Raw genomic sequence first — 20418 nt, forward strand, 5'->3', positions numbered from 1 at the left:
GCAGTTTTTTGGTCTTCTTTAGGTTTCGCTTGCAAATAGCCCAGTATTTCTCAATTGGGCGGAGCTCTGGCGTGTTGGGGGGGTTCTTGTCCTTGGGAACCACCTGCACGTTGTTGGCGGCGTACCACTCCATGGCCTTTTTACCGTAATGGCAAGATGCCAAATCCGACCAAAACAGTACGGAACAACCGTGTTTCTTCAGGAAAGGCAGCAGATGTTTATTCAAACACTCTTTCATGTAAATTTCTTGGTTGACAGTCCCGGAAGCTATGAAAATGCTGCTTTTCAAGCCACAGGGACAGATGGCTTGCCAAACCAGATATTTCTTTGCGAACTTTGACAGTTTTATGTGCTTGAAAATATCTGCTACCTTTCCCCTTCCTTTGGCCGTATAAAACTCCTGTCCCGGAAGCTGCTTGTAGTCGGCTTTGACGTTTCGTTTCGTCGTCCATTACCACGCAGTCAAACTTCGTCAGCATCGTCGTGTACAGCCTCCGGGATCGCGCTTTGGCCGTCGTATTTAGTTTATCATCGCGATTTGGAGTCACTACCTTCTTGTAAGTCGATAGTCCGGCTCGTTTTTTGGCTCGATGTACGGTTGTAGACGATACAACCAGCTTATTTGCGGCATCTCGGAGAGAGACGTTAGGGTTTCGCTTGAAACTACCGGCAACTCTCTTTGTCGTCTCAGCGGCTTCCGGTTTTCGATTTCCCCCCGATCCAGACTTCCTGGCTGTCGACAAACGTTCCCTAAACACTTTAATTACATTTGTAACGGTTGATTTGGCAACTTTTAGCGATTTTGCCAGCTTTGCGTGCGAGTAGCTCGGATTTTCGCGATGCGCGAGCAAAATTTTGATACGTTGCTCTTCTTGCTTGGACGGCATTTTGACAACTGAAGAGTGAATTCCAAAATCAAAATAGGAGCAACATTCTACACACACACCCTTTAAGAGATGGAAGTCCGTCTGTGTGCGAAATATATCTTAGTTGTATATAGGTTGTTGTATCTTTAATTCCGCAATTGCTCTACTTTGTTTAAAAATATACTGACAATAGTTTAATTTAAACCAATTTATTAATATGGAATTTCCCAAAAAAAAACTTACGTTTTCCGAATAGCATGAATATGTATGGTCAAATAAAAAGGCGGTTTAATGTAAAAGATTTTATATAAGGTTTAATGTAAAATAATGGTAATTGTAAATGTGAAATTTATTAAAATTACTAGCCCATTTAAATCAATTTCTCAACCTTTTCCAATAATTTGTTTCTTTTACATTTATGACACTACCATTCCCTAAGTGATATCAATCAAAATAAAATACATTTTTTGTGTCCTTCAAAATACAGGGTCTTTCTTAATTCGTATGTTTATATCGCCATCCAGTCTCAAGAGAAATGAATCGGCCGCAACTTTATTGTCTGTGCGAGTGTTGGATCCAGGAAAAACCTCAAAATGTCGTATCAGCTCTGTTATTCCAATTTTCACCTCCATTAATCCAAGATTCATTCCTGAAATGAAAAACGGATATCCTTTCTTAAGGAATGTGTTATTTTAACAATACTGCTATTAAATGATTGTCCCCAGAGCCAAAAGCCTGTTTACAAAATGGGAAAGTTTGCAATATTTTGCTCTGCATTTTCATTTTTATATACGTTTCATTAAGAAAATTAAGTTTTTCATTTAAAAAATAAAAACGAAAAACAAAAAAATTACAAACATGTATGGACCTACGACCGTAAATCCCGTGTCACGCATTCCAATTTCCCATCTTCCTAAGTGTATTGTCTTTGATTGTAACACACAGTTGCTAACGATATACAAAAACAACAATTATAACAAAGAAAACGGAGAAAAAGCTAAGAAAAGCCAAGAAGTGTTTGTTCTTTGCTTGGATGAATACTTATTTATTTATTTATTGTTTATTTTAATCATACAGCAAATGTATGATAAAAAAGAAAAGTAGCATTGGCTGCTAAGGCCATCACAGTTAATTTAATAAAAAAATTTCGCGCAAAAACGCGCAATATTTTATTACTTAATACGAAAGCCTAGGAATTGTAGTTTATTAAAACATAAATATCCTAACACCAACTGACACCATTCATATTTAAATATACACGAATATTTTGAAAATAGCCAAAGTTTAGACACATTTCAAAATAAATGCCGGGTATTATCGGAAAATGTCATAAATACTGCACGGAAGAAAAAGACTGTTTTTCATATGTTTGGGTGTAAAAGTTATATGTTTGGAACTCAAATTTTTAACACAATATTTTTAAGTGCAAGCATATAATGTTCATAAACTAGCATAACATGTTTGGGGCATATATGTTAATATGTTAGAACATATAATGTTTGGGACATAAACTGTTTGTAAATATAATATACTTAGATGCAAACATATATTAATTTAGAAAGAGAAACCTAGAGAGTATGCTGCAAGTAAAATAATGGAAGTAACCAATTGGCGCCTTAAAAATATATCCACACAAAGAAAATTTCATTAAAATTTTTTCTACCAGTGTATGCCCTAAGGTGAAACATAATATGTTTGAACAATACAAACAATATTTTATTTGGACCAATCCTGAAAATATATATGCTTGAAGCAAAATGTGTTTGGGGTATACAGAAGCGGTTTTTTAGGGTGTGTATGGACGTTCTTTGTATACAGTATTAGTATTGTAATCCATTTTAAGGAATACAAACTTTGTGAAAATTTGCTTAGGGTTATTCCCCATTAAGATATAATACAATTTGTAACAAATATGTATAATTTTAAGCCTTTTTTTACTGATTTAGTTTTCACTTTAGCGGCTAAACTCGAACTTAATAGCGAAAACTGAGCCATCACACCAGAGAACTGCAATCTTACCCACAAATGTCGGTGGCAATGAGTAAGACACCAATTACGATCTTTTGCATTAGTACAAATGTAAACGATCACAATTACCATGCGATAATTTTAATAGTCGGCATTTTAAAATTTCAAATATTGATGTTTACTAAATACACTGGTCGGTTGCGGTAGACCGCATACGTTCTCTGCAACACACAACAAACGTTCGAACCTCTGTCGTAGAGCTAATTCGTGCGATAGGTAGTCAATTCGAACAAATCGAAACTGATTCTAAAAGTTCATGTTGTTTCCGACATTTCTGCCTCTGAACAATAAAATAAAAATATAGCGCTTTGCTTTGTTGCATTACACATCACCCACCCTGCAGAAAAAAATATTTCCAATTAAAAAGTTAATTAAATCTGAAACTTTTTCAATTACAACAATAATTTTAATCAACCTAGAAACATTAAATCAATTAGGTCAATTAATCATTTTGAAATGTTTAAATAAATAAAATTAATTGATACCAATGGTGCTCCTACACGCAAAGAAAAAAAACGTTTGGAAAACGTGTACCGAAAACGTTTTTCTTTTGTTAGAGTTTTTTGAATTGCTTCGAAAATTTTAAACTTTTTTCACCAAAAAAAATTCGTTTGTTACAAAATTTTTATTTTTTCAATAAAAAAAGTTATTTTTGAAATAACAACACAGTCCATTTCGTTTATATCAAACACTGTTCTTTTCTGACTTTAGGTCTTTAATAAGACACATTTTACAGTTCAAAATTTAATATAGTACAATGTAATGTTGAACATTTTTTCGGAATCTTCCGAATATATCTGGAATATATGTAAAAAAAAAAAAAACAAAAGCAAAAAAAAAACTTTGGCCGAAGCAGGGATCGAACCCACGACCCTTGGCATGAGAGTCGGACGTAGCTACCACTGCTCCACGGTGCCAAACTAAATGTTTGTTTCTGTTAAATAAACTTTGTTTATTCGGTTCGTGGGCGCCGCAAGCTATGCTATATAAATATAACTTATATGGATATTTATCTATTGATGACCATAACAGCTACATAGCTCAGTGGGTAGTGTGTTGGCTTACAAAGTGCATGGTCCGCGGTTCGATTCTCCGTCCAGGCGAAAGGTAAAAAAATTTTAAAAATTTATAAAATCGTATAATTTCTTCTACATTGTTGGTATTACAGGAAAAGGTGTTAAGAACTAAAAATCCTCGTGGATGTGAGAAAGATGTGAAGGACAATGCAATTAGCAAGAAAATAATGTTTTTTTTGAGCTAGTCTTTATGAAATTGTTTTTACATCCTGGAAAAGAATAAACGTTTATCACAAAAAGTATATACTTTTCTTCCAAATACACTTCCTTACAGCGAAAAGCAAATGAGAAACGAACTTTGTTTGTCTAAAATTTCGTTTGGGAGGAAAGAATTATTTTTTTGCACTACCATATGAGGAAAAACCGCCTACTAACAAAACTAATAATAAGTACGTAATACGTACATATTGCGATATCTATAAATGTACAAAATAAAATACCAATACCAGATAACAACTAACAATGTATACCAATTAACATATATATCTATGTAGATGTTTGTTTCCAAATAATATATGATATAATCGTATTTCTCAATTGGGCGGAGCTCTGGCGTGTTGGGAGGGTTCTTGTCCTTGGGAACCACCTGCACGTTGTTGGCGGCGTACCACTCCATGGCCTTTTTACCGTAATGGCAAGATGCCAAATCCGCCAAAACAGTACGGAACAACCGTGTTTCTTCAGGAAAGGCAGCAGACGTTTATTCAAACACTCTTTCATGTAAATTTGTTGGTTGGCAGTCCCGGAAGCTATGAAAATGCTGCTTTTCAAGCCACAGGTACAGATGGCTTGCCAAACCAGATATTTCTTTGCGAACTTTGACAGTTTTATGTGCTTGAAAATATCTACTACCTTTCCCCTTCCTTTTGCCGTATAAAACTCCTGTCCCGGAAGCTGCTTGTAGTCGGCTTTGACGTTTCGTTTCGTCGTCCATTACCACGCAGTCAAACTTCGTCAACATCGTCGTGTACAGCCTCCGGGATGGCGCCTTGGCCGTCGTATTTAGTTTATCATCGCGATTTGGAGTCACTACCTTCTTGTAAGTGGTAAGTCCGGCTCGTTTTTTGGCTCGATGCACGGTTGTAGACGATACACCCAGCTTATTTGCGGCATCTCGGAGAGAGAGGTTAGGGTTTCGCTTGAAACTACCGGCAACTCACTTTGTCGTCTCAGCGGCTTCCGGTTTTCGATTTCCCCCGATCCAGACTTCCTGGCTATCGACAAACGTTCCCTAAACACTTTAATTACATTTGTAACGGTTGATTTGGCAACTTTTAGCGATTTTGCCAGCTTTTCGTGCGAGTAGCTCGGATTTTCGCGATGCGCGAGCAAAATTTTGATACGCTGCTCTTCTTGCTTGGACGGCATTTTGACAACTGAATAGTGAATTCCAAAATCAAAATAGGAGCAACATTCTACACACACACACCTTCAAAATGAGGGGTGTTCAGGTTTTTTAAATGCAAAATTGAAAGAAATACGTCAAGTTTATATTGACCAAATTTTGACCGTATCACCCTTTAATATCACAGTAAAATTTATGTTGCTATCATAGATGGTAACCGACTAACGCCGTAGTTGGCGTTAGCATTAATCGTTGTGTATCTAATTTAATTAAAAAGATAATTAAAAATTGGATTGAAGTTAACTAAATAACTAATTGAATGAATTAAAAAATATAATTTTAGCAATCAAATTGAACCAATTACAAAATTAATTGAAACTTTCAAATCAAATCTATGAAGTTTTTAATCAAATATTTTTATGCCCAATTAATACTGTGATTGATACTATCATTTTCGTGATTGACGACATTTCAATTAAAAAATTAATTGAATCAATTTTGTAATTGAAACATATTTGTGTATGTATATCCGTGATAGCTAGGTTAGGTTAGGTTAGGTTATGTGGCAGCCCGATGTATCAAGCTCACTTAGACTATTCAGTCCATTGTGATACCACAGTGGTGAACTTCTCTCTTATCACTGAGTGCTGCCCGATTCCATGTTAAGCTCAATGACAAGGGACCTCCATTTTATAGCCGAGTCCGAACGGCGTTCCACATTGCAGTGAAACCACTTCGAGAAGCTTTGAAACCCTCAGAAATGTCAACAGCATTACTGAGGTGGGATAATCCACCGCTGAAAAACTTTTTGGTGTTCGGTCGTAGCAGGATTCGAACCCACGACCTTGTGTATGCAAGGCGGGCATGCTAACCATTGCACCACGGTGGCTCCCATCCGTGATAGCTAAGATTGAATTTAAAAGTATGTCGATTAACTATGCCATTGGTTGCGTTCTCAGAAAGAAACGCCCATAGGATCGAAAAACTTCTTTTGTTTTCTTAAATTTGCATCTATGCATTCGTTTTCAAACTTACCCGGGCACATTCTAGGTCCATCACCAAAAGGTAAAAATACGCCCAAGCTTTTATATTTTTGAATGCCACCAAGCTCATTGTCGAACCGTTCCGGCCAGTATTCTTCAGGGTTTTCGTAATAGTAAGGATCACGATGCAAGGAGTATGCAGATATATAAATCACGTCACCAGGTACCAACTTCACTTTAGTATTATTTCTATAATTATCCAAAATTACGTGGTCTGTGCAGAGTTTAAAAAGAGTTGCCAACGGAGGAAAGATGCGCAAAGTTTCCTGAATACATTGATCTAAATATGTGTGAGACATCAGTTCTTCGTAGGATGAGATATTCTGAGTATCATTTTTCAAAATATCCCTTAGTTTAGTCTGCACTCTTTGATTTCTTGCTAACTGAAATATTTAAAAAGTGTTTAATAGTTGTAAGCAATGTAATATAATAAATGTGGGTACTAAGTTATCAAGTTAATTATTAAAGAAAAGTAACCCTGAAAATATGTCTGGTTTAACGCGATGATGCGAACTTAATACCGGCCTTTAGATATGGCTCTCACAGAGTCGTACGCAGGAAATCAAAGAAAAAAATTTACCCAAGAGTAAAATGCAAAACAACCTACCATCAACAAGCAATGGGCCATAACTATTGCGGTCGTCTCGAAGCCATCAATCAGCACAGTGGTTGTGTGTCCCGCAATTTGTACATCATTTAAATTCTTTTTCTGCTTCAGCTGCGCTAATTGATTGATAACGGTACTGTCTCCTTGTCGCCCGCCTTTAGCATAACTTGGCATAACATATTTTGCCATTTTTTTAAAAAATTCTTCAGATATGGCTGGAAAAAATCTTACCGGATACACTCTTCTCAACCAAGGCCATGCAGCTGTTCGGCTATAGTAATGTACACAACGTAAGGCTTGGTTCAACATTGTTTCTGCCATGTGCAGTATTTGTGGTCGCTTTAGTTTATCATCAAACGTGTTCTCTTCTATTCCCCAAATAAATTTCGTTATAGCATCACATGTAAATCGATTTGATAGCTGAAAGTAATTCAATTATACTAAGATTTTATCCCAGAAATCGTTACTTTCCTATTACTTGCAAATTTTTTATAACAAGTTCATCACTTTTAAGGAAAAATTAATTAATTGGTATACTATAGCCCTATTTGTTAATGTCTTGTCTAACGTATGAGAGATTGAATTCGCCGAAGTATTCGTAAAACATCTTGTATTGGTTTAAAAGTGGGATCAGGTGCGAAGCACGCTTTAGGCTCTAGGAATTTAAATGGGAAACAATTTAAAATAACCTTTTTTTCTTTTTGTGATATATCCAAATTATAAAAAGAAAAAAAGCGAAATCTCCAGGACACTAGATGAATAAATAAATAGTTCAGAATTTCTTAAAATTTGTAAATTTTATCATAAATTTGCCCATCGTATGGCGTTAAAGACCATTTTCAGTTTTAACTCCAATTTTTTTTATCTAATAAAATATTTTATTATTCTGTTTTATGATATCGGCATTTGTAACACAGTTTAGTTAAAATATTTTAAACTTACATCCTTTGCATCCCATACAGTATTGGATTCTCTGGATTTAATATAATCAATCATCTTAATTGCAGAAATTTTCATCGCATCGTAGTGGTAACGAATCTGTAAGGAAATTGTCGATAGATCACATTTTTATTTGAAAAATGGTATTATGTCCGGTCCTTAAATTAAAATTGTATGTTTTATTAAATTTTTGCAAAATTTGCCGAAATCTGGATGAGCCGTCGTATTGATAGCGAGACATTAATTAGTAACCACGAAATCAAGATAGCTTTCGGGACCAAATCCTATTCACTGAAAATCGAATACCCAAAACTCAGGTACACCATATTAATTTCATGACCTTCCTACGGCGTCCAGAATATAAACCCTATTTAAAAAAAAAAGCAAAGCATGGGGAGACCCCTCTTCCCACCCAAATGTCAAAAATAGGGTATCCCATGTTAATTTCATAACCTCCCCCAAGTTCTCTGTAAATTTCAAGTAAATTCACTGTATGTACTTAAGGAGAAGCGGATGCTTCCCAGTTGCCTTTTATTTTCCCCCCGACAAAATATTAAAAAATCAGGTACCTCATATAAATTTTTCCCCCGCAAAACATGTTGCATCAACTCAGTAAATGTGGGCTTACATTATGGGATTTTGTGGGATTTTTATGCTTAGTGGCTACCCTTTGTTTTTAGCACTTTTGACATTGTCATTCTCAGCTATCGATCTCCACGATAAGAGTAAAAAGTAGTTTGACCAGACGATCACTTCCTTTCTTTTTCGTGATCATCGTTCTTGAAATAAGACGTAAAATATTCCTAAAATTCTTTTCAATCCGGAAAAATTATAAAGTTAGCCCAGCTTGATTTGAAATTTATTTAAAATTTTTGTGCGTGCAAATAATTATTGGAAGGTGATACGTTGTTCTGGACGTTTAAAAATATTTATTGGTTTTTCATAAGCCCGTTTATTGTCTCCAGATTACACCAATTGGAAATACATTCTGGTGTGTACTCCAATTGGGGTACAAAAGCGGTGGAGTCTGTATCTTCTCCAACTGAACAATTTCCCATTCAAACAATTGGCCAATTTTTCAAAATTTCATTCGAGAAAAATCTCTGGAATGTGGCTGAGGCACGGCAATTTGCAGCTGAGACTCCTTTTATTTATGGAAGAATTTTTGCTTTGGGTCCAATATGCACAGAAACTAGAAAAAGTGGATTCAATTAACAAAAAAATGTCGTCTGAATAATTTGTATAAAAACGAACAAAAAACAAGTGTACACGGCCGTAAGTTCGGCCAGGCCGAATCTTATGTACCCTCCACCATGGATTGCGTAGAAACTTCTACGAAAGACTATCATCCACAATCGTAATACTTGGGTTGTGGTATCTTAAAACTTCTTAACATCGTTTTCTAAATTGTGATTTACTCCGTACGTGGTAGAGAGCCAGAATTGAAATATGGGGGTCCCTTATATGGGGGCTATACACAAATATGAACTTGATGTGGACCAATTTTTGTGTGATTAGAAATCGATTTATCTGAGGGCCATATATAACTATAGACCGATATGGACCTAGTTAGGCATGGTTGTTAACGACTAGCACAATGTACCAAATTTCAACTCACTGGGATGAAATTTGCTCCTCCAAGAGGCTCCAAAACCAAATCTCGGAATCGGTTTATATGGGGCTATATATGATTATGGACTGATATGGACCACTTTTGGCATGGTTGTTAAATATCATATACTACCACCACGTACCAAATTTCAACCAGATCGGATGAATTTTGCTTCTCCAAAAGGCACCGGAGGTCAAATCTGGGGATCGGTTTATATGGGAGCTATATATAATTATGGGCTGATAGGAACCAATTCCTGCATGGTTGTTGGGTACCATTTACTAACATCACGTACCAAATTTCAACCGAATGGGAAGAATTTTGCTCTTCCAAGGGGCTCTGGAGGTCAAATCTGGGGATCGGTTTATATGGGGCCTATATATAATTATGGACCGATTTCGACCAATTTTTACATGAGAGTTTGAGGCCATATGTTAACACCACGTACCAAATTTCAACTGAATCAGATGAATTTTGGTCTTCCAAGAGGCTCCGGAGGTAAAATCTGGTGAACGGTTTATATGGGGGCTATATATAATTATAGACCGATGTGGACCAATTTTTGCATGATTGTTAGAGACCATATACTAATACCATGTACCAAATTTCAGCCGGATCGGATGAAATGGGGGCTATATATAATTATGGACCGATGTGGACCAATTTATGCATGATTGTTAGAGACCATATACTAACACCATGTACCAAATTTCAGCCGGATCGGATGTACCAAATTTCAGCCGGATCGGATGAAATGGGGGCTATATATAATTATGGACCGATGTGGACCAATTTATGCATGATTGTTAGAGACCATATACTAACACCATGTACCAAATTTCAGCCGGATCGGATGAAATTTGCTTCTCTTAGGGGCCTCGCAAACCAAATCGGGGGATCGGTTTATATGGGGGCTATATATAATTATGGACCGATGTGGACCAACTTTTGCATGGTTATTAGAGACCATATACTAACACCATGTACCAAATTTCAGCCGGATCGGGTGGAATTTGCTTCTCTTAGAGGCTCCGCAAGCCAAATCGGGGGATCGGTTTATATGGAGGCTATATATAATTATGGACCGATGTGGACCAATTTTTTCATGGTTGTTAGAGACCATATACCAACACCATGCACCAAATTTCAGCCGGATCGGATGAAATATGCTTCTGTTAGAGGCTCCACAAGCCAACTCTGAAGGTCCCTTTATATGGGGGCTATACGTAAAAGTGGACCGATATGACCCATTTTCAATACCATCCGACCTACATCGATAACAACGACTTGTGCCAAGTTTCAAGTCGATAGCTTGTTTCGTTCGGAAGTTAGCGTGATTTCAACAGACGGACGGACGGACGGACATGCTTAGATCGACTCAGAATTTCACCACGAACCAGAATATATATACTTTATGGGGTCTTAGAGCAATATTTCGATGTGTTACAAACGGAATGACAAAGTTAATATACCCCCCATCCTATGGTGGAGGGTATAAAAAGGAAAATTCATCACACGGCCTGCAATGTGCTCAAAGTAATCTGCACAGAAACCTCTTCTTAATTTCTTGGACGATTAAAGAATTTCATCGGATAGCTTGCAATGTGCTCTTTTAAACTCGAGAGAATATCATAATTCAACAGCTTTTGTAATGGAAACCTCATCCTAGAATTATCCAACATCAATTTTGTAAACTGGCATCAACGACCACTGTTCTAAGTGTACCCTTTGATAAGTCGACACAATTAGTTCCAGCTTAATGCAAGTAAAATTATTTAAACCATATATTTAAACCATTTTTGTCCAGCAGCAGAGTAACACCGTGGGAAGGCCTTCTACATGGATTCATAAAGCTGGTGAGTTTTTGTAAAAAATTGTTAAATTTCGATTTCGAAATATTTTGCCAAATTTTGCTTGCATTGGGTTATAGTTTTTTTTTCGAGTGTAAAATACTATACATAATGAAAATACTATACATAATGGAATGTGTTATACGATGCTCAAGCAAAGCTAATATTGATCTCTGCTAGAATGCACTTCATTGCAAAGACAATAAACTCTAGGAAGATAGGAAATTGGCTACTGAGGAGATCAAACCATTTACCGTGTTAGTTTCATACTCGAACCAAACGCGTATACGACAAGTATTGACATATCATTAAAATGCAAATAAAAATAAATTAAGTGCACGAAATAAATTTCCATAAAGGGGAAAATGTAATTTTTTTATTGTATCCTAAAATGTAACAATGTTTCATTAAGAAAATTAAGTTTTTCATTTAAAAAATAAAAACGAAAAATAAATAAAAAAAATTACAAACATGTATGGAACTAAAATGGTAAATGCAACATTTGGTATGACGCAAGCCAATTTCCTATCTTCCTCAAGTTTATTGTCTTTGCTTCATTGATCATTGTTTGTTGTTAGTTTTTTTTTTCTTTTCATCATTTGTTAAAGAGAGCAAATCATTAAATTCAAAATTTGTATTGAGAAACATACTTATGCATAGTAAAAACAAAAGAAAAAACAATCTATAGTAAAGGGTACCTAAATTGGATTTACGATTTTTTTATACTTAACATAAAATGTTTCATTTGTTATATGAATAATTTTTATTTCAGTCAGAATTAAACTTTTTGTACTTATATATTTTCATGCTAAGTATCGTATAGACATATCTTTTTATTAATGACTGTCGATCTTATCACTCATAGTCAAGTCAGCGTTTTAATATTCAAAAATACGTGTTAATAAATGTTTAATCTTCAAAAGAAAATGAGATTTTAATGAATAATCTCTGAAAATGGAAATGGAAAAATAGGAAGAATATGGTGTTTTCTTTAAGGAATGTGAGGCATTAAAAATGGAATAGAGGGTATTACATTTAGGGGTCCTGGATAATATATTTAATTGTCTCCAGGACAATGGTAGGTGTGGGTTGTGAGACGCTTCCCTTATTTTTTTTTAATTTCACCTGGTGGTAAATATCCTCCTATCCGGTTAGGTTTTTAATTTTCATTATTAATCTGGATTTTTGATTTTGTTTTTACTTTTCTGGCCCAAGTAAAGTTAATTTCAGTACAAAACAAATATATACGGCCGAATCTTATGTACCCTCCACTATGGATTGCGTAGAAACTTCTACGAAAGACTGTCAACCACAATCGAATTACTTGGGTTGTGGTAATACTTAACATCGTCTTCTAAATTGTAAGTTAGTCCATACGTGGTATATATTGGACACAAAAGGTATATATAAGTAAGTCTACAAATAATTACGAACCGATATGGACTTTTGCGCGTTAATTAAAGAGCCAGAATTGAAATATGGGAGTCGGTTTACATGGAAGCTATATACAATTATGAACCGATATGGACCAATTTTTGTGTGATTGGGCATCGATTTATCTGAGGCATATATATAACTATTGACCTATATTTATATATAACTATTGCATGGTTGTTAGTGTCCATATAGTTACACGAAACACAAAACTTCAACTGAATCGGGTGAAATGTGCAGACGGACGGACGGACAGACATGCTTCGATCGACTCAGAATTTCACCACGACCCAGAATATATATACTTTATGGGGTCCTAGAGCATTATTTCGATGTGTTACAAAAGGAATGACAAAGTTAATATACCCCCTCCTATGGTTCAGGGTATAAAAAGGGAATCTAATGTAATGTGAAATTGAGTTTGAGGAAATAAGGACACGAATCCCCCCACCCGCAGTCCTATATTGTCCTTAGACGTAAAGATGTTGCCATAAAAAAGAAAAAAAATTTTGCATCAAGGGCTCAAACCGAGTCTTGTACATTACATAATTTGGCGCCCAAAACGTGGGGCCCGAAGGACGCTGTCACAAAGGCTCTAAATTAGATTTGTTTGCAGTTTAGACTTCATTATATTTGCAAAATTTTAAATATTTTTAGTTTTGGGATTACTAGTTTTGGGATTACTTCAACTGCATCGGGTGAAATGTGCAGACGGACGGACGGACAGACATGCTTCGATCGACTCAGAATTTCACCACGACCCAGAATATATATACTTTATGGGGTCCTAGAGCATTATTTCGATGTGTTACAAAAGGAATGACAAAGTTAATATACCCCCTCCTATGGTTCAGGGTATAAAAAGGGAATCTAAAATAATAATTAATGTAATGTGAAATTGAGTTTGAGGAAATAAGGACACGAATCCCCCCACCCGCAGTCCTATATTGTCCTTAGACGTAAAGATGTTGCCATAAAAAAGAAAAAAAATTTTGCATCAAGGGCTCAAACCGAGTCTTGTACATTACATAATTTGGCGCCCAAAATGTGGGGCCCGAAGGACGCTGTCACAAAGGCTCTAAATTAGATTTGTTTGCAGTTTAGACTTCATTATATTTGCAAAATTTTAAATATTTTTAGTTTTGGGATTACTAGTTTTTGGAATAGTTTTCGGTAGTTTTCAGGACATTTAGTATTTTGATAATTAGTACGAAATAACTAACCGTTTATTTACTGATAGCCCTTTTCAAATTCAGTAATGTCGGGATTGACTATTATTAAAATTTTGTATGTTTCTAACAGTTTTTTGAAATTTCAAGTAATTAGAACTTAGGTATCAGTACCTTGGAAAAATTTTAGATATCGGTAAACATGTTGTTCGCCTTTTACTGACCGTTTTTCTAAGGATGAGTTTTTTTTACAGTGAGATCTCAATTCTGGTTTGATCTAATAAGTAGAATTTGAAAAAAAAGTTAGTTACTCCATAGCCAAGATTTTGATATCCTATATTTATCGTCCTTTTGGTGAAATGTAATTCCATTTATTTTATGTACCTTACATCTCCTGAAAAGAAAACACAATTTTATGATTGAATTTACTATCCATTTAACTAATCGAATTATTTGTAAATAGTGTAAAATATTTTTACAGTATTCGAAACTTGAAAATAATTGAGGTGATTTTTCTGTTCGTTTGGAAATAATTATTCGATTTGAAAATATTGCAAATTACACATAAGTCGATACCAGCGCGTAGTTCCGTAGCATTTAATTCATACTGGAGGTATCATAAAAAGACCTCCACAATTAATTGGAATGAATTCTATGAGGCAATTCGTGGCCAATATAAAGAATTCAGGGCAATATTTTAACTCAAAGAGGAGATACGTAATCGCAAGCAGAGACCAAATGAATCTTTTGATTCTTTCTTTGATTCAGTTTATGCTATAAATAGATAGATTACCCACACCTATACCCGAGGATGAGCTTATTGAGATCCTTGCGCGTAATTTGAGGCCTGAAATTAGAGAGGACCTTATATATATTAGGATTAATTCTATCTGTCATCTGCGTCAATTAGTGCAGGCAAGGGAGAACTTTTTAAGCGATGAGTATGTGAGGAAAACTTAGGAATTCGTCATGCTACATATAATGCTCAAATTATTAGAAGGCAGGTGGCAGAAATCGCCATGGACCGGGAGTTTGACGACAATGAGGAATTTATGTCCAATGTAGACGCCATCAGCAAATCCAATTTTGCTTCGAAGTGTTGGAATTGCGCTAGTACAGGTCATGTTTGGCAAGATTGTGTCCAATATAGGACAATATTTTGCTACGGCTGTGGATCGAAAGGGATTTATAAGCCAAACTGTAATGACTGTAAGTTAAAGAAGATTAACCATCCAAAAAACTTCAAGCCTGTGGGTCCTCACCAGGACTAGAGTCCAACGTGAACCCACATTGTAATTCAAACCCCACTATTACAAATTCAATTGCAATTTTAATTACCCTATTTTGACGACAACGAATTTAATTTAAATACGGGATCTATCGGGTGTACTCATTAACGACCTGTTAATGAGTACACCCGATTCGGGGGTAATTCATCTGATGTCCTGTTTCCAAGGTTACCGTATCATAAACGTTATGAACTTTATTTGAAAAGGAGAAATGAAATTTTTAATGCTTCTTCATTATCAGAAATGTCGAAAAGGAAACCTAAACGGTCAACCGTACGACTTCGTAGGTACTATAAAAACAGGAAAATATATATTTTTTTATTTCTATGATTGTATCCAACCCTTCAGATATGCGATATTATGCGAATTGACGGGAAAGGATTTTTCAAAATACTCCAATTTTTTTAGATGCAGATCGCATATTAAAACTACAGATGGAATTAAGCAAAAGGTTTTGGGTTGGCTTGATGTGACCGTTACATTCAAAGGTAAATCTGGTCGACTTAAAGTTTTTTGTAGTTGTATTAAATGAGCCAACAATCAATATTTCGCGAGATGATCAATTGCAATTGCTTCGGTAAGATTTTCGTTGCGTTCGAAAAGAAGTATTCCGACGGAATTTTGCCCAGAGCAGTTTTGAACAGGACTTCAATGCAAAACTGACCCCAGTTTTTATTAAGGCGAAAGTCCGCGAGAAACTGGGGAATCATTATTACCTGCTAGAAGACATGGAGGGCCCTTGATGCAAAAAAAATTTGCATCAAGGACTCAAACCGAGTCCTGTACATTACATACAAGCAAACAAACATACTTTGAATTTTAAATATATACATATATAGATTATTATATTATACTACCTTATTCTTTGTAAGAAACTGAACAAGTTCAGATCGTTTTTCCTTCCAAAACTCTCCCACAGAAACAAACGGACTTGTAAACCTTAACTGTTCTTCTTGCGGCGAACTCTAAATTGAAAAAAAAAAAATAATAATAATAAACTTAATTATGTAAAGTCAAAGGCTTTTAATTCATTAATAACCCATTGTGAAGATTCATTGTCATGGAAAGAGGCAAATTTAATTTTAAGAACTTGTGTTGCCGTGTCCGGATCCAAAATAAATAGTTTGGGGCTACGTCCAGAAAAAACACCAACACAACTCTGGTTTTCTTTATATTTCCTGAAATGTGTAAATTTTGCAACGTATGAATTAAAATTTATTTTCCAAAAATTCGACCCAATGCCCTTTTTTAATTTTGTGTATCATTCTAATAATAATAAATACATATAATAAAAAATACAAATTAGTCTTAAAAACTTACATATATATCTCGTGGAGTTCTTCCACCAAGTTGCACTGGCCATGGTATGTCTTAGGAAATGTGCCCCGTAGTATTTGCGGTTTCGGTCCCTTAATATAACGTATGTTCCAATATTCAAAGTTCCATTTTAAATATAAATAAGTTGCAGTCAATAGAGCTAACAAAAGTAAAGCAAGAGACAAAAATTCTAGCATATTGATACGACGGATGGTAATTTCATTCTACACTGAATAGAAGTATGCGACGAATGAATAGGCGACATCAATCCAGATAATGTGAAACGCTGTGCTGATAACGTTTATAGTTCATGACACCAAAAACTGGAAGAAAACCCGGCCTCTTAATATCTGTCGCAAATCCATTGCTCCGAATGGTTGTCGCAGCCAATTTGTTCTCAATGTACATACTGTAGTTAAGTTAGTTAAATTTTATAGTTGTTACACGCTCAAAAAATCGGTTCTGTAACATATGCCCCAAACACATTTTGCAAGTATACAGTAGAATTCGGTTATAGCGACCGCCAAGGGACCGAAATTATACGTCGTTATAACCGAACGTCGTTGTTTCTAAATAAGTGTACACAATATTTTTAAGTTTTTTTTTTTGTATCATGTATATTCATATTTATTGAGATTGGAAATAGTTTAGAATCGTGGTTTGTTTTCTATTTACAAGAATTTCTTTTAATAATTTACTTTCAATAATTTCAACGGAACTATATAAACTCTCTGATAAATCAGAACCCCCAAATCGTAAATACTATTTTAAAGTGTGCACCGCACTCAAGGTTTCTGTCCTAGTTGGAATTTTGATTGGCTGATCTTCGTCATCTGGTTCATTATCGCTGTGAGTTTCATCATTTTCTTTTTTGTTCTCCACTATTTCTCTCAATGAAGGATGTCACGACGTTGTCATCGACATTTACGAAATCATCTCAGTCCTGGTTTGAACTCGAACTCATCCCAAACTTGTTTCAATATTTCTTCTTTGTCATTTGCACCTCTATTTGGGATAGTCGAAAACAACTTCTGTGATTCCCCGCAGTATATGTTTCTTTATTTAGTGTTGGCTGACGACAAAAAATGGAATGAAAAAATAAAAATTTGTACACAGAACTTACATCGTCGTTATAACCGAATGTCCAAAATTAATGAAATTTTCTGTGTGTATACAGCGCACTCGCGGTAACGCTTTATTTTAAAGACGGTTACTTCCATTCTTTTGCATCCAAACATACTATATTTGCAAAAATGTTATGTCCCAAAAATGTTATGTCATTTTTATTTATACTACATAATTTAGTTTTAAGAGTTTTTTATTTTTTATTGGAGTAGTAATGCTATGACTCTCTTGTAACGTTTTTAGGGTCTTACAGACTTTATTACATATATGTTGAAATAAAAATAAATAAATAAATACGTCTTTTTCGTCCGTGTACAACTACTGCTGCTAAAAATGTCTGAATTTGATTGTAAGATGATATAGTGAAACTTATAAGCCAATTCAATAAAATTGTGAAGTATGGTTATTTTAAAAATTAGTGTTTCATATACCGGTCAATTAAATACGCCTCAAAATAAAATGTAACAATTGTTGTCGGAATATTAACGTATTAATGAGTTTTGGTTGGAAGACAGGAAGAGGAAATTGAGCAAAATGAATATCGGGACATATGGCTTTGAATATAAGGGCGAACGTGACGAACCGTGACCAATGTGTCGAACAGAAGTTTACATGGCTTTAATAAATCTAAAACAATTAATGAAATACTCCAAAAGCACGATGATTTTTGTATCTTGAATTTTAAGATAAAAAGAAGAAAATTTATTTATACGCTCTTCTTAAATCTCTTAACTTAAAAAGCAAACTATAATATATATAAAACATACCTAATTTACTAACCATTATCAATTACCTCATATACTATATTGATTATTCATAAGCCGATAGGTGTAGTTGCTAATGTTTAAATCTTTTTTCATTTATTGCAATTTTAATATAATATAAAAAATATATGGAAATAAATAAAACTATGTATTCGAGAGTGGGGTACATTTTTCAAGACTGTATTTTGTTCCACATTACGGTGTGTGTGTGTTAATATTGTACTATTACATACAAAAATATTTTGAATTTTTTTATTTGATTTATTCCAGCACGGGCTTATCGCTAATATAAAATCCTTACCGAGTTTTAATCGAATACTTTCATTTCGTTAAAGTGTTGCAGGGTATACCGGTACATATCCTTCACCTTCTGTTGGGAAAGTATCTGTTTAAACTTCTTTTTTGCAAATTCATGATTCGCAAAGTTATCAAATGTACTATCATCGGCGATACTCTTATCGATGCTGATAATAGGATAAATCGTGTGATTCGCGAAGAAGCCAAAAGGTTCTCGATTTTTGACTTCAGACAGCACTTTCTCAAAGGAGGGTATGTTTCGATACTTTAGCTGTATTAAATTCTCTTTCAGTTCATCGTAATAGAATCGCAAAAACACATCCCTTTTTAATTTTAAAAGATTAACTGGAAGACTTGTGTACAAAAAGTAGTTCAGGTCGATCCCAGGACTTCCCCATATGCTCATTTGATAGTCAACAAACGCCAAGTCTAAAGGTCTCATATCTGCGTCGTATTTAAACAGAAAGTTATTGACCCATAAATCACCATGGTTAAGGACACGAAACTCTCCAGGTACCGGTTTCTGCATTTGAAGCAAACGTTCACGTAGGTTAACAATGTAGTTTTGCAATTTCTCAGCAATATTCTCATAACCACTCCAAGTTCTGGCCAATTCGATTAAAGCCTCGCAACTGTTTCTGATGAGTCCATAAAAAGTACTACTGTCCCTTTGAATTGCGCCCTCCACCAGAATTCCAGAGGCGAAACATTTTAACAGATTCGGATCCTAAAAAAGTTCTTGTACAAAATTGTCCTCATCTATATGGAGCTTCTACACATTTACCTTTTCCATTACAACAACCGATGCGCTGTGGAACTGTGCCAACTTTTTCAATAGCACCTTCGCGTGTATTTCGTCCAACCCTAGTTCTCTGGAGCTTAGGGAGTACCCTAAGGCATTTAAGTCCTCGAAAACTAGAGTATTAACTGGCGTCTTCATGCAGTGAAATATTCTGTAAATATACTTTATTTAGCTACTTTTTATTTTACTTCTTGTTGGCGTATATTTGTACCTTGCTCCAAACCGATATTTCATGGAAGAGCAGTTTTCCATCACCGGCAATACGCTACTATAAAATACCTTTTCCTTTAGATATACTTTCATATCATTCAAAAAATCAATTGATTTTGAGATTGGGGTACTCTTTATTATAAAAGACAGATGAGATAGGCTGCTTTCGGCCAATTTGGCATTCATGCTAAAGGATATTTCCACACGGTATATAAAGCTGCAATAATTATCGCCAACTTTACTCCCCATTTTAATAACAATTTTTTTAATGCGAGCGCATGTATCCTGTACAGCGTTTTCCACAATCTCCTCGAAGAAATCGTATGTAAAGTGTTTTGGTATTTCGACAATTGACTTATCATACACAATCTCCATTGCGATATATTTGAAATATCCATTACATTTCCTTCTTATATATTGCATAGAGTGTAGTCTCCTTCCGCTAAATTCTATTGTTAACAATCTATATACATATGTGCATGCTTCAGATAACTATAATCCAAACTTTTAAACCGTAATTGGTAACTATACCTGAGGTTGTGAATAACATTAGCGTGTTTTCCATAATTTACCCTTTTGTTTGAACACTTTTCGATAATTGACAACTGTTTTGTAATAATTTATCATAACACTGAACCTAGTCAA

General features: G+C 35.0%; 2 protein-coding genes across 2 annotated transcripts; both read right to left on the reverse strand.

Moving 5' to 3' along the window:
* Window positions 1–1153: 1153 nt before the first annotated feature.
* On the reverse strand, window positions 1154–16821 carry LOC142228177 (putative cytochrome P450 28d1). Its single transcript, XM_075298523.1, has 7 exons — window positions 16579–16821; window positions 16298–16436; window positions 16116–16223; window positions 7908–8003; window positions 6966–7385; window positions 6351–6741; window positions 1154–1515 (listed from the first exon to the last, which is right to left on the reverse strand). Exons 1-7 carry the CDS (start codon window positions 16770–16772, stop codon window positions 1343–1345), a joined length of 1521 nt encoding a protein of 506 aa, XP_075154638.1. The 5' UTR covers window positions 16773–16821; the 3' UTR covers window positions 1154–1342.
* Window positions 16822–18529: 1708 nt separating this feature from the next.
* LOC142228178 (uncharacterized) lies at window positions 18530–20164 on the reverse strand. Its single transcript, XM_075298524.1, has 3 exons — window positions 19775–20164; window positions 19546–19714; window positions 18530–19488 (listed from the first exon to the last, which is right to left on the reverse strand). The coding sequence occupies exons 1-3, from the start codon at window positions 20146–20148 to the stop codon at window positions 18772–18774; spliced, it is 1260 nt and encodes a 419-aa protein (XP_075154639.1). The 5' UTR covers window positions 20149–20164; the 3' UTR covers window positions 18530–18771.
* Between the last annotated feature and the right edge of the window lie 254 nt (window positions 20165–20418).

The sequence above is a fragment of the Haematobia irritans genome, chromosome 3 (genome assembly GCF_050003625.1).
Source record: "Haematobia irritans isolate KBUSLIRL chromosome 3, ASM5000362v1, whole genome shotgun sequence".
Taxonomy (NCBI): domain Eukaryota; kingdom Metazoa; phylum Arthropoda; class Insecta; order Diptera; family Muscidae; genus Haematobia; species Haematobia irritans.

Coding starts and splice junctions, on each gene's coding strand:
- LOC142228178 (XM_075298524.1), bottom strand. CDS start 20,148: ATGGAGATTGTGTATGATAAGTCAATTGTCGAAATACCAAAACACTTT. Junction 19,715..19,774: donor AAATATCGGTTTGGAGCAAG/GTACAAATATAC, acceptor GTATATTTACAG/AATATTTCACTGCATGAAGA. Junction 19,489..19,545: donor CGGTTGTTGTAATGGAAAAG/GTAAATGTGTAG, acceptor GAACTTTTTTAG/GATCCGAATCTGTTAAAATG.
- LOC142228177 (XM_075298523.1), bottom strand. CDS start 16,772: ATGCTAGAATTTTTGTCTCTTGCTTTACTTTTGTTAGCTCTATTGACT. Junction 16,437..16,578: donor GAACTCCACGAGATATATAT/GTAAGTTTTTAA, acceptor TACACATTTCAG/GAAATATAAAGAAAACCAGA. Junction 16,224..16,297: donor ACAATGAATCTTCACAATGG/GTTATTAATGAA, acceptor TTTTCAATTTAG/AGTTCGCCGCAAGAAGAACA.